Here is a 15305-nt window from a genome sequence, read left to right on the forward strand (position 1 = left end):
ATATCACAACAATTCCCGAACTACAGACTGAGATCACATTTTTTACAGATGTTTATGGTCCCTAGAGAATGAACTCCGCTGACTTTGGCGCTCTGTTGACATTATCGTGTCTAGCACCACCAGCTGGTTGACGTTGGCTTTTACTAAACAATAATAATTGTATCGATTGCCATGACATTTGGAACAGATATGCATGATTCCCAGAGGTCAAAGCCTAAGAACTTTAATGCTCCCCCGACTTTTCCTCTTGTGCCACCATGATGTTCACATTTTTGGTTTGGAACAAAAAAATCTCAACAGCTATTGGATGGCTTGCAATGAAATTTGGTACAGACATTCATGTTCCCTTCGGGGTGAATTGTAATTTCTTTCATGATGCCCTGACTTTTTTATCTAGTGCCATCATTAGAGTAACATTATTATTTGACTAATACTTTGTTTTAAGGCCAAATAAATGCAAAACTAATGTCATTCCCACCAGCCTCAGCTCTACTTTTTATTGCTTAACGCTAATTAGAAAGTACAGTCTTATTGAGCTCTAGCATGGCTGCAGGCTCTTAGTCTTGTTCACATCCAAATCTTCTTTCTCTTATTGACAAGCAAAGGACACATGCTGACAGTGAGCAGCAAAGCAAAGCACAAATTCAGGTTCTGAACATATGAGATGATATAAATAGATTGTTGTTGTTTTTTTGTACTTCCGTGCTGGTCTTCTACTGTACATAAAAGATATAGAATAGTAGTCTACTCTGTTCTCTCATCCAGACAGAAGCTGTACATATACTGTATACGTTGGTTGACTATCATCTTGACACCAATGTACATGTTCAAATGTTCAATCAAGCTTTGTCGACTGAAGTTCTTTGAGGTCTGCTTGGTTTGTCAGGGCCCTAAGGCAGACAACACCCATTTAGTACAATTCGAATATCAGCATTGTGTTTTTTTCTAAGTTTTAGTAGGGATTGGCTGTATAAGCTGTCTGCTTCTGAAATGCCTGCAGTGGCTACACAGATGCTGGTTTCCTAGATGCTGTTTTCAAGGTAGACAGCTCGTCAAGATGAATGACAGGTGCTGCTTCAGAAATTAGACCATCTGAGAGGAAGAAGGGTGGGATTTACAGCACTCTTTCTGTCTCAACACAAAAAAGAACTTGCATATTGTAAATGTATTGCCCCTTCAATAAGACATAACACAATATTTTACAGATATTCACATTGTAACAACTCAAACATGTTTCCAGATGATGGGTTTTGAAGAAAAACTGTAGACTGACTTGAAGAGGCCATGTTTTCCCCTGAAAGGATTTCATGTTCATTTTCATGTAGTAGGAGCACTAATGGTCTGCTCAAAGCCAGAAAGAAGACTCATTTGTAAAGTCAAATCTTTGCCGTAAGCCATTTTGTCCCTCTTTGTGACTCTTCAGCAGGGGGTCAGCAATGGAGATAGCTTAGCAATCAGCCACCACATGGAGCAATCACTGATGTATGCACAAGCAGGGTTTCCATTTGAAATGATGTGAGCTTTATTTCATTCTAAATGGTGGGGAAAAAAGGTAGTGCTGCTTCTTTCCACCCATCCATTTTCATTGCATTGTTGTCAGTGGAAATCAGCTCTAGGCTTGTATAATCAAAGCATAGGATATTTTTAGTCAGCATTTTACCTTTCAACCTTGTGCCAAGAATGAATTAAAAACATGATTACATTAGGAGCAGTATGGAAGTATTTTTTACTTAAGGAAAATAGGCTAAAACAAGAAAAGCAGCCTCTGGACTCCACATCAGACCGGCGCTGTATTACCTCTGCAGCCCCTCGTAATGTCCTACTAGATTTCTTCAAATTTATCACAGAGGACTGGAAGAGTAATGGCGATGTAAGAAAACAAGTCCACCAGGGACGTGTACTACATCATTCAGATTTAACACCACCATCTGTTTCGCGGTGCCCAGGAACAGCAGCATCAGTGCTTAAGATGAAGCATTTACAGAGATGACAGATGCGTTGGAGGCAGGGTCTTTACCTGTGGAAAAGTAGGCCTGGAATCAGATTCCTGATGAAAGAGACACACTTATCTAATAAGTGTTGTCTTTGCCTCACATGGTCCATGCCAGAGCTGCAGACAGATGTGGGTTTTTTTTTTCTTTTTTTCTTGGCCAGTGAAGATCAGGGAGACACAAAGCAGCGGACGCCTTCTGCTAATGAATGTCAAATCAAAAGCTGACCTATTTAAAAAGTCAAAGCACTTTCACACCTACAGTATGACAGGACAATGTCTCGAGTGAGATCTAACCACCACAGGCACCTCATCTCATGCTTCTGTTCAGGCTGCCAGCTGTGCACTTTTGACTAGACGAAGCTATGATTTGGGATAAATGATGATAAATGTGGAGTGTACCATGCTATGACACTTAGGCAGTCGAGAGGGTTGAAATTCTCCAACTTCCTAATTTATTTTCCTTTGTACCTCATATCACCTTGGCAACACATACCATCCTTGTAGGAAACTAAGGAAGCTTGAAAGGAAACTTCATTTTTGTTCAACCTGGACCCTATTTTCCCAGCATTTTGTGTCTAAGTGACTAATGGAGACTGCCATTTTTGAAATTGGTACAGTATTGAGCCAGAGCACCCACTGCAATTCAATCCAGTGGGGTGATATCACCCTGTCAATGTTCATCCTTTTTTTTTAGTACTGACAGGCTCAGATTGTTATCATAAGTGTCTGACAACATTATGGAAAGGATCCTACAGAGAAAAAAAGGTTTTTCTTTACCTTTTACTTGATTCAGCCTGTTTGTTATTGTGTCTAACCAAGTCTCGCTGAAGTATACCCCATTCTGACATTTTCAGATCAAATCTTTTAGAGAACATATAGCTTCTCTTTCTGTACTCCAACAAAAAAACCTCCACCCACCACTATGGTCTTCATATTTAGCTGATTACTCAACTCGTGAGATTTCACAACAAGACTTCTCCTTGACCAAGACTAGACACATTAACAAACAGACTAGATCAAGTAAAAGGTAAAGAAAAGGGTTTCATTTATCTGTAGAGTCCTTTCCATAATGTTGTCAGACACATATTTACAATCTGAGCTGCAGCACTCTCCCTCAATACTGGACCAGTTTCAAAAAATGGTGGTCCCATTAGTCTTCTAGACACAAAAAGATGGGAAAACGGGTCCAGGTTGAAAAATCCTGAAGTGTCTCTTTAAATGGCAAAATAACACCAACACATATTTTCTCTAGAGAATGTTTAAAGCCTTTTCTTGAAGCATACCTAACTTTGAACTTCAAAACTGCACTGTTAAAAAACTGTTTGAAAGATTACTGACTATTTTCAGTCAGAATGTTTAAATATTAAACACATACAGTGCAGAGTGCTGACCGATGTGCTGTAGGGCATTAGATGCTGGCGTACTTTAGGCCACAGCAGAACTTTATCAGAATATTTGACCTTCAGGATGTGTCTGAAGACTCACCAGTCTCTGTAATTGAGAAGAGAAAGTAACTACGGAGAGAAGTTGTGTAGCAATATTGATAAAATGTCACCTCAGAAATTAGAGGAGCCTAACAGCTTTTGTTGCTCTCATCTCCTTTGTGCAAAGAGCAGGACTGCACTGGCAGCTATCAGCACAGCAGACTGCTATTATTGGTCCTTTCTGCCTTTGGCAACAGAGGAACTTCAAGAATTAAGTGAAAAAAGGTATACTGCCTCTCAGTTTTTTTTATTTATTTTTTTATTAGGAGATAAACATAGTGAAAATAAATTAAGGGGAAAATGCTGACAGCCCTACAGCATGTAAGCAAGTCTCTGTAACAGTGTTACCATGCTGTGTAGCATCCCAGTTTTGTATTATTCGGATGTCTTTCATTGTTCAATATGACAGAGCTGTACAGGAAAGCCCAAGATTACCCAGTATTTCACATACTTCACAATATGTCTGCGAGCACCTGTGAATTGCGGCAAATTGATTTTCTGACATTCATAAAAATTGATGTTTATTTCGAGGGCGACCACTCTGGAATACACCCCAGCATTTTAGCATGGTGTGAAATCTAATTATTTAGTATCCTGTCAGGCCTTGTCTCGGGGTACACAACATGACGAGCCAAAACATGCATTCAGTTGTCACGTGTCTCTCTGTTGCACCTCCCTTCCCTCTCTCTCTCTCTCTCTCTCTCTCTCTCTCTCTCTCTCTCTCTCTCTCTCTCTCTCTCTCTCTCTCTCTCTCTCTCTCTCTCTCTCTCTCTCTCTCTCTCTCTCTCTCTCTCTCTCTGTCTCTCTCTGTCTCTGTCTGCCAATGAATGGTGTCAAGGATATTCCAGTGACTTGACATCCATGGCAGATGCACGGTGGCACCTCTGCTGCAAGGGTTGATTGGAAACCTCAGAGCAACAACAGCTGGCCTTGCTTCTTGTAGGGAGAGTACATTAGCACAGGGGGGAAAGCCTTGTTTGCTTCTGTTGGCTTGGCATTGTTTGTGGTTGAATTATGAACTGTGTAAAATTTATGCTAAGCCTGACTTAAGGCACAAGCCTCTTTTAGGGAGCTGTCTCATGTCTCATTGAGCCTGCAAAGTATTCTTAAAACCATTCCTCACACTGTCCTCAATTGGTCTTGTTCATCCATCCCAAGATTTTTTTTTTCTTACAGAAAACAATAAAACAGACATGGTGTTGCTGTTGTTACATTATCAGTGGTGGGGAGGCTGCCAAAGTAAGGATCGGCTCACAGAAATGGCACACAGAAAAACATATTTTCTCACTTAGCTCTTGTGGTACCTAGTCACGTTTACTGGCCCAGTTTTTGATATCTGTTGCTGAGATTTCTACCTCTACCTCAGAAAAATGGAGGTGAATAAAAATTTAAGTGGATTGATGAAGATCGAAAACTTGAACATGATTTGAAAATTACAACAGGAAAAATTCTAAAGCAATATGTTTAAATAAACAATGTCCCAATAATCTTCAGACCTAGCTTCCCCTTTGATTTTTACTGGAACTACTTTCTACCAAAGAAATAGTCCCTAAGAAATTGGTTGACAGCAAAGTATTTGGATTTTCTACAACAGGGGTGTCAAACATACGGCCCGGGGGCCAGAACTGGTCCACCATGGGGTTCCAATCCGGCCCACTGGATAACTTTGCTAAATATGAAAATTACAGAAAAGTTCATTCCAATTTTTCTGCCTGACCCTGAGCATGAATACAACTCCCTTAAAAAACAATATATACCTATGATTGATATAAACATACTGTGATCATTTATTTAAAACATTCGATCACCAGCTTATGTGCAAAATAATCTGGGAAAAAAAGGCATAATATTGTTGAAAGTTTCTTAAGTAAATGGATGGTTTATTATAGTAAAGTTAGAAAATATATATTATATATTATTTATAGGTTATTACTATTATGAAATAGATTTACTGGTCCAGGCCAACTTAAGATCAAACTGGGTCGTTTGTGACCCCTAAACTAAAATGAGTGTCACCCCAATGGTCTACAGAAACATGGACTGTATCTCTGGATAACTGTAACTCTGTGAGCAATGTAAACAGAATTCCATTCATTACCATTATATTGGCATGGAGTGGCAGCAGAAATGTATCAAAACATGGTGAAAAAAGATAATATAATATGATTTGGGTGAACCGACCCTTTAAGTGGTCATTTGAATTTTAAATCTTTGTTTACAAAAAGTGATGGGATCCTTCTAGTACTAAAATGTAGCATTTAGTATGATGTGAACATGACCTTTAGCAACATTAATGGTGACATTTTACCGCTGGGAAATTTCATGAGCATATATTTAATGGAATATGTGTTATATTCATATATAGTTATAGTATGTAGTATATATGTATATATATAGTTTGATAGCTGCCATATCTCCACACAAACCTTATTTCAAACTAAGAGAAAAAGATGCTTTATATCTTCACTTTGCCAGTGAATTTATTTGCATATACGGGAAGGGAAATTGAATTTAAATGAATGTGAGGTTTCTTTTTATGAAACAAATACTGCTCAGTGAAAAGCAGACTTAATAACAAACTGAATTTGTAGAAATTGATTTCCTGGAGTGCTGCAAACTGTGGTGTAATTCGATAGAGAAGCAGATGGTCTCAAGCCTGACTCTCAGACCTCAGTTTGGCTCCCTGAGATCACGCCGCAAAAGCTCCTCCATTACAGTACCAAGGGTAAAAAAAAATGTAATCCGTTACTTCCACACGGTCACCTCTTTGCCCTCGGCGGTCAGGGGGTGTTGACGTGGTGTGTTTGGGGTTTTTCGGACGGTGCCTTCAGCTAATCCGGAGAGCAGAGAGGTGCTGCCGTCGCTGACAGACTGACTGACAGGCAGGCGGGAGAAGACCCAGCTGTGATGGCTGGTGTCGGCTCAGTGGCAGCCTTATGATGAATTGCCTCTCCTGAATGATAGCGCTGTTACTGAATGATACTGACGCGGGATTGTTCTGTCAGCATCTCACCGGCGACTGCAAAATATATAAATAAATAAATAAACAATAAATAAATAAACAAGCGAGAAATGAACCAGTATGCAACTTGCCTCCCCATCTTTTTATTTTTCATTAAAGTTGCCACCTCTCATAGATCTCCATATGCAGCGATATGGAACTGGAAGCTTGTGCAGAAATAGGAGAGGAAATTGCCTCCACGAAACCACGAACATGACTGAACTTTTAAATGATTGAAAGCTGCCTCTTGTTTCTTTTTTTTCCAGCTAAAACAACTAAAACTAAAACCAAAAAAAAGCCCTTCTTGTGTGTTTTTCTTAACTGACAATTAATGATTTATATGTGATTGCATCGTGCTAAAAACTGACTTTGATGCTCTACAATACCTGAAAATAAGTTAGATTCCATTTATCTGCTGATAACTGCCATTCATGTGATCCAGAATGTTTTATTTTATGATTCTGATATTCACTTTATTATTCTGTCTGTTCACAGCTCAGATGACTACTATGAATATGGACAAAGTGGGGAATCATATGATTCGTATGGTGAGTAACAGACTTCTCTTTTCCCCTGTATATGTTGTGTTAATTGTCAGAATATCGACTATCAATTCCTGACTCTCCACTGCTGTCTTTGTCTCAGTTGCCATAGCATCCGGCTAATAGTTGAATGCCTTTGACACATAGTCAATAAACATGTTTAAGTAGATGTATTCACAATCCAGACCATTTATTTGTTTAGTTCATTGAGCTCATTAGACAAGAACAATGCCACTCAAAATCAACAGCGATAAAAAAAAAAAAAGTTTAAAGTGTAATATATCACCTTTTTGGAGAAGTTGCAGTGCTAACTTAACTACATCTAATTAAACCCCAAAGCAATCATTTTATGGCAACACCAAATCACAATGTATTTATTATTATTGGATGATGGGTTATTTTAACCCATCATCCAATAATAGCCAGTAAAAAAACAGCAACTTGTAAACTTCAATGATTTTTTTGTTTTGCTTTTATTTTCAATCAATTTCAATCCAAATGCTCCCCTCAGATGATTCTCTCACTACTAAGAAGAAGAAGAAAACAAAACAAAACAGGACTTTAACAAGCTGATTTGGGACCTGCAGTAACACTCCAAGATTTATTTTACTCTTGCCTCACAAAAAGAACCAAAAAAACAAAAGAACTGCTGGAATCACACATCAAAAAAGACCAGGCCCTGTAGTCCACTTGATCCTAAGAAGCCGTTTTAAAATACTCTTGTATGTTCTTGACAGCCAAATTTCAATCATAATGCCGGTTTCATCTGCTGAGACTTTTGGTGGATAGAAATCAGAACTGATCTAAAAATAAATGCAGTTTGGCAGCTGGTGTGTAAACATATTAGATTAAACACGAATATGCAACATTGTTAGACAAAATCAACTGGAATTGGTGTTTGTTAGGGTTAGGGTTAGGGTTAGAGATTAGGGTTAGGGTTAGGGTTAGGGTTAGAGATTAGGGTTAAGGGTGAGGGTTTAGGGTTAGGTTTAGGAATGTTTAAATATATTTGCCTCTTGGCTGAACAAAAGGCACAAGCACACAGCCTTTTGGTTGTGTGAACCCTTTGTATTCAAATGACATTATAAAACAGTCTATGTTTCTTGGTCCAGTTTACCATCGATGGTATACTGGACCTCAATTATCTTTCCATCTGCAACCCCTCAGGTCTCTGGGCTGTACTCAGTCAGCACACAACTAATAATTCTTCGGAGTAGTTTGCACTCGACCTTCTATTAAGTGGCACAAGATAGTAATATATATAATTAAATAGAAGAAGAAAGGTTCTAGTCATCTTTGTGCATTGGTGCCATTCCAAGATGTTATTATCCCCCATGGTTTGATTCCCATGAACTGAATCTTCCATCATGATTGTCTCCACTGTCTTTAAGAGACTTTTTTAATAAATGACATAAGTCTGTTAACTGTCCTGATTAGTTTCTGATACAGTGTCCAAACATGATTAGTTTTTAATAAACTTTTTAAACATGATTGTAGTTGCTTAACTCAGCTTCCTGGTGGAGTTCTTAAGTACTCGTGATTATATTGTTCAGACTTCATTCGATCCATGGGGTAAAAAGGTTTTTTAATTTATTTACCCAGCATCTTTCCACTGCTAGTGACCAACCTGTTCTCCATTCTAGGCCTGCCATCATCAAATTTGGCTTGAGATGTCTACCAAAATGTGTGTAGAGTTCTGTCTGATTTTATAGCAATTTGTTCGGTGTTTGTCCGATATACAGTCTGCCAACAATTCTTCATTCAATAACATACACTGAGTTTATTGAATCCAGGTAAAACATCTGGTCAACCAGGGCACCTAGACCTATGTGTCTGTTGGGGATGTATTTTATAGATCTAAAATGTTCATCTTGTTGTGTCCTTGTGTTTTTAGTGAGACATGGACTAAAACCCTTCAAGAGTTTGGGTTGGGTTGGGTTGGGTTGGGTTGGGGTAGCGGGTCAGTCTGTCAGGCAGTGTGAGGGTTAGAGGATTAGGGTTAGGGTCACCAAATTCTCACTATTTAACAACCTACTATGTGACTTCTTCACTCCAGCACCTTTTTCAAACCTAATAAATGCAGTTGAGTTTTAAGGCCGTTTCAATGACTCGTCTCCTGTTTGAGTTTCGCTTATTGTGTCTGCAGAGAGCTGCAAATAGCTGCGGTTCAGACAAAGTTAACACCACAGCGTAATCATGTTCAACAATACTGTGTCAGCTTTTGACAAGATACAGTAAAAAAAAGTGGGCTAAGGTCAAACCCGCTGCAGTCTTCTACTACAGAATGCGTTCAGATGATACTCGAGCTAATGTACAGCACATTGCAGTGGAGTGTACCTCGCTGAAAGTTCATCCACCTCTAATTATATATATGTGGCATTTGTGTGATTGTATAATAATTATATGATAAACTCTTAATTTAGACTCTGATTTCCTGTGTGTATCATTTAACCCTCTAAACCTTTTCTACATGTAGGTATACATACTGAAGCTGTGATGGATTACAGTGTGTATATTTAAATTCTGAGCTCAGCTACGAGCTCCAAGTTTTTAATTAGTTAAATATGTATTAAATGTCAATGTTTTCAAATATTGCTAGTTTGTGACTGATGGATAACATAATAAGATACAAGTATAAGTAATAAGTGTTATAGAGAATTATGTTGCATATTTTTCTTCACATAGAACAAAAAGTGAGTGTTGGGACTGTTTTTCTGCAGCATTTTTCCCCTTTTAAATTCTATTTGGCAAAACAAGGTGAAAAGGGGCTATTATTTCTATTGCATCATTAACCTTACTCACAACCTACGTGCTTTTTCTTCCCTCCTCATCCTTTAGAGATTTGACTGTGTTTGTGGAAGTAAGTCAAAGCTAATAAAAACTTTCCCAAGTTTTTTCGCCACGCAAGTGAAAGAAATGTCTTCCACTCATTAAGGGTGTTGCGTAGCTGCACATAAAATAAGTGCCGCATGGGTCACACGGAGAGAAAAAAAGGCGACAGTACAAAGGAAACAGATTAACAGAGCTGATGTGTTGTTCTCAAAACACAAGGTTACCTTGGTCTGTTTCTTCAAAGTGAAGTGAAGTGAAAGGGTGACAGGTTTAATTAAGGGGTATTGGCTATGTGCTGCCAACAGAGAGCCTCTACACAGGGGGAAAAAAAACAACCTCAGCTCAAGGGAAGTCTCAGTGCTGGCTGAAGATCAGACAAAAGGTGCCATCGATACTGGCACTTTAACACTGACAGTACCAGGGGGGTGAACAGGGACTGATTTGGGCTAATGGTAATTGTGACCTTTTTGCTGGAAGCCACTAAACAGGTCCTTTTCAAGTAGCTGTTTGATCCTCTCATTCAATTATCTGAGATGCATCCTTCCAGGTAGAAGTCAAGCTTCTGGGTGCAAGTCGCTTTTTTTTTCCTTTTTCTTTTTTTTTTTGTATTCCCTGCTTGAAACTGTGCTTTTGTCATCGCATCGATACCAGACGTTCAAAGCTCTCACAACCGCCTGCTTGTTGTATTGTTTTCATAAAAGAGAGCAGAGAGCATATTCCGAAGATTTCCGTAGACCTTGAGAGGCTCGCAGAGGCTTGTTGTGAATGAATGATTTAAGTGTAACGCCTCTGTAATCACTCCCCATCTGTTTCTTTTTCTTTTCTTCTTAATCAGGTCAGGAAGAGTGGGCAAACAACCGCGGCAAGGCACCGCCAGCACGATCAGCCAAGGGAGTGTACAGAGAGCAGCCATACACCAGATATTGAACTGTTTATACAACCCTGCACCTGAGTCCTCATGGCTGTTTCAACCCAAGTAATGGATTTTTTATGGACGCTCCCACCTTTTTAGAAACTAAACCGCAAAATAATACAAACGGTGATAGCGAGACACTGAATGAGTTAAAAAAAACACTGGTTTCACAAAAAGTGGAATTCCCCACTCGATGATTATAAAAACTCCCGCTGGGTAAAATGTGTAAAGCAATTTAGGGAATCCATCTTTTTCTTCTAGGAGAAATCGACTTGGACGTTGAGATTAAGAAAGACTCCATAGTACGACTTTAAGTTCCTCTCTCAGCTACGTGATTGTGAAGAATGACATCGTATCAAGCTATTTTACTCGGTAACGATTAGAAAATCACTATATGCTGTCGATACAATGTTTCTACACAGCTGCCAGTGAAACTTAATTTATCACCCTCTATTCTTTAAACCCTTGAACAGCGTGGTGGATCACTTTAAAATGTAGTAGTTTAGTTCTAGGAAAGTGCAGTACTGTAGATATTTTTTCTGAGGGGTTAATTGGTGAAGTTGTGTCCCTTGTAAAATATACATTTACAAAACTGAAAAAGAGCAAAGTCATACTGTATACATATTGTATTGATGTTTCCTCCTCTCTCTTTTATTTTGTAAATTAATAGTTATTTAGTGTTAAAGGGCTTATAAAAGCATGGTGTGCAACTGTGGATATTGTCAGCTGTTTCATTCTGAAGAGCCTATGTACTGTAGTTGTGTTCATGATTATGCCCACTTAAACATCCACTTTAATCCATCTATAAATAGCTGCTCATATTTTATGTACACCAAACGACCAGAGCTGCGAAACAGTCCAGGAGCTTTTTTTTTTCATTTTTGTGATTTATTTTTCATTTTTTAAATGCTCTAAATAAGTCATTTTGATGTCATTTCTTGATTTAAAAACAACTTTTCTGACTTTGTAGGCCTAATATTCAATTTTAAGATCCTAAATCACATGCTGGTGAATTGGTAATTATATCCATCTTAGAGATTTGTTCAACTAGACTGATTTTTGAGCTTATGTAAGCCCTTTAATATTTTCCTCTTTGTTGATGCTGAATAAACATTTTGAAAGAAAACACTTGTGTTCCAGAGACTAATTACCAACTCATAAAAACAAACTCTAATTTAAACTAACAACCCAAATGAAAAAAAAAGCAAGATAAATTTGGATTATTTATCGAACGGATAGAAGGCTTATGAATTAAACCACAATGGATATCGCCTCACTTCAAGTGAAAAACCAAATAAAAAGCCATATGTTCTAGCATTAAAAAAATCCAAAGTGGTGGCAAGATGGCGTTAACCGAAAAATACTTACAAAGAATGCAAACAGCAAATGGCTTTGACTTTGCAGATGACCTTGGTAATCTGATAAGAATTTGTATTTGGACGACATGTGATGCATTTCGTCGGAAATCTCTCCGACTGAGATTTAGAGGATTTAGCGATAACGACATTGCCACTCTTGAAACTCTATCCGCTCTGTTTGTTCATATAATTCGATGTGAAGCGAGCGCTGATCACGTCAGGCATCATCAGTAAACACACATTAACTTTTCTGAGTGTTTACCCTGACAGAAACGGCTCGTAGCAACCGCATGAAAAGCCTCCTTGACCTCTATGGCCTCTACGTTCAGTTCGGTCCGAGCACAAGCAAAGGGTAGGGTAGGGTGGGGTGGGGCGGGGGGGGGAGGAAGGTGGGTGGGTTGGGGATTTCTCTCTCTTCTTGTTTTGCTCTTTCTGTTCTCCTCCGGTCATGTGACCCTCTCCTAGTCGTTTAAAGAGCCTGCCTTTGCCCTGTCCATTAAAGAGACTCTAAATGACCGCAGCTGACCTCCGCAGAGAGAGGATGGCAGTAGCTGTTTAAAAAGACCTCCGTCCCACAAGGTAAACAACCTGACCCAGTTTAACCTCTCCCCTAACGTAGTTGGACATAAACCCACTCTAAACTTAAATGTAATATGTTTTCCTGTCTCTGTTAAGTCCATAATCTAGCCACAAAGCTGGGAATAATTAGATATCTGTAACAAAAACACTGTAAAAAAATATATGATAAATAGCAGTAACATTTCAACGAACTGTATAATGAAATAACTTTATCCTAAGACTTTGATAAAATATATCGTCTGTTACAATAATGAAACATAAAATATAATATGTCTTGTCACAGTTTTGATATGATCAGTGGTAAAATGCTGTGAACTGGTATGGTTATAGTGTTGTTTTTATTCCTTTCTAGGTCGATGTCCTGACTTCTACCTGGCCATCTATCAAGTGATCTCTTTGGTGCTCAAGGTATGTTGCTTTCTGTAATTATGTAAATATTGAAATACATTGAACTGTGGGGTCAAAAAAAGTGAAAAAGTGAAAAACATTTCAAGCTTCAATGTTGGATTTAGCAACCCTCTGAGATTTAGAAAAGGTTGTACAAAATCCAAGTAAAATGTACAATAGGAGTGTTTTATCTCTGGTGTGTGTTTTTTACATTAATATGATAATGTACTGAAACTATGAGTTCCAAGTGTCTCTACATAATAATTACATTATCTAGACACACCTGGTTAATTTCACTTTTTCAATTATCAAGAGGCGTGTTATTTGTTATACTATGACGTTTCTTTGAATGATACAGTGTTATACTGTATAGACACAGTTGTATGGGTCCGTGACAAATAAGGGTCGGCAAGATGAGCAATTCAAAAATATCTTTAAAAAATTATCTTAAAAGCAGCATCAGGTTTGTTAAAATGTACATTTAGTATTTTTGTTGGTTTTATGTCATTTTAAAAATGACATTTGCACCATTTTTTTTAACCAAAAGTAAGACTGAATGCTCCTGAAAATGTCAAATGGTGTAACCACAAAAGTAAATATTAAATATTTGATCCACCTACAGTGTATTTAAGTGTACAAATAATTGGGTCCTGACTGACATGATTACCCTGATTAAATGTAATATTTAGAACAATTGTATTCCATTACCTTTATTTAATATAAAAGTTATAATGTAAGATCATGCCAAACTAGTTTATAGATATGGTGTTTTATTGAGAATTTAGTGTTTTTAAAGCAAGTTGAATTATTTGGTAAAAAGTTTTCATGGTTACACCACTTAGACATTTTTACCATAATCCTCTAATATATTCTCTCAAAATGGATTAAAAGCAGACATTTTATGCTGGGTCCACAAAGTTATTCATACGTTTATTTTCACATTGTAATCACTTTAAATTTGACTTAACCACATGGACACGAAAGAACATCATTGACCCATATAAAAGCCACCCCTGTGGATCCTTGAAAAGGTTCCAAGCCTGCAGAAGAATTGACAATAGCTTCATTTCACAGTAATTTCAATTATTCAGAGATGTTATGTCTCTGATGCCTATGCTGACTTGAAAGAGTTCCAAGAAGTTCACAGCTAAAGTTCAGTCTTCCTTCAGTTGTCAGAAGATATATGACCATATATATTCTAGACAATACAATATGCATGGTTAAAGAAGGGTTAAATTTAGGGTTAGGGTTAGGAACAGTCTAACAACAAAAATCTTCTCAGATGATAGGATGACCCTCTGAAAAATATAAAAAACCCACAATTAGTGGTCTTATCTATGCTGATGTGAAAGTCCTCAGGTTAGACAAAATCAAATATTCCACAGAGGACACAACCTAACCATACCACATTAAATATTAATGTGTCTTTGAGGCAACTTGATGTTTTCTTGACAGGTGTTAAATGTTGAAAATATATTTCTGGGGCTTGAAAAATCCTTGAAAATTGCCCCCTTGTTTGTAAGCTCGACCCTCAGCTCTTCAGTTATACCCTTCCACAATCCCCTCAGGGGAATTCCTGTCTGCCTGGACTCCCTGCCTTGCTTTGTACCTGTGCATTTATAGTATGAGACAACTCTGTGTCATCTGAACCACAACGGGGTCCCTGTTGCTGCAGTTTGAAAATGACACCCATTGCTTGTATTAAGCTAGAAACACAACGCCTGATTGATTTCATTACCACAAAAGTCCCACTTTAAAGTCCAGATACCAGAATGTGACAAAGGACAGTTCTAAAAAAAAAACTGCTTTTCTAAGTATCATTGAAGCTTATTTTCATTTCCTTCCTCCACTTTCTTTCCTAGACTTGACGAACCACACACGAGCTTCCTTCCCAAAGTCCCACACTATGTCGAACCGAATCCCGAAAAAGGCCATCCAACCTCATAGAGGATCTCCCTTTGGCCAAACGGTGGACTTTTAACATTTTCACAGTCTGTACTCAAGTGAATCCTGCGGGGGTAAAGAGATGGAGTGACCTGTTGAGATGCAGAAAAGGAGGAAAAAGATAATCCATGTATCACACATCGTCATACTCCGGAGAAAGGGGAGGGAGAGAGAGGAAACCCGTGAGGCAAATGGAGTTCCTCATCCTGTGGGACGATCTGTCGGAGAATATTTCCTTCAGAGCTTCACTGGCTCTGTATACATTTTACATA

The 15305-nt window shown here is 38.2% G+C and overlaps 1 protein-coding gene across 1 annotated transcript in view; it reads left to right on the forward strand.

Moving 5' to 3' along the window:
* Positions 1 to 10779, forward strand: part of khdrbs3 (KH domain containing, RNA binding, signal transduction associated 3) — a 112476-nt gene extending 101697 nt beyond the window's left edge. The window contains exons 8-9 of the mRNA XM_062436238.1: positions 6974 to 7026; positions 10688 to 10779. Of these exons, the coding sequence (XP_062292222.1) occupies positions 6974 to 7026; positions 10688 to 10779 (145 nt within the window). The remainder of the gene's footprint in view (positions 1 to 6973; positions 7027 to 10687) is intronic.
* The last annotated feature ends 4526 nt before the right edge of the window (positions 10780 to 15305 follow it).

This window comes from Scomber scombrus, chromosome 16 (genome assembly GCF_963691925.1).
Source record: "Scomber scombrus chromosome 16, fScoSco1.1, whole genome shotgun sequence".
Taxonomy (NCBI): Eukaryota; Metazoa; Chordata; class Actinopteri; order Scombriformes; family Scombridae; genus Scomber; species Scomber scombrus.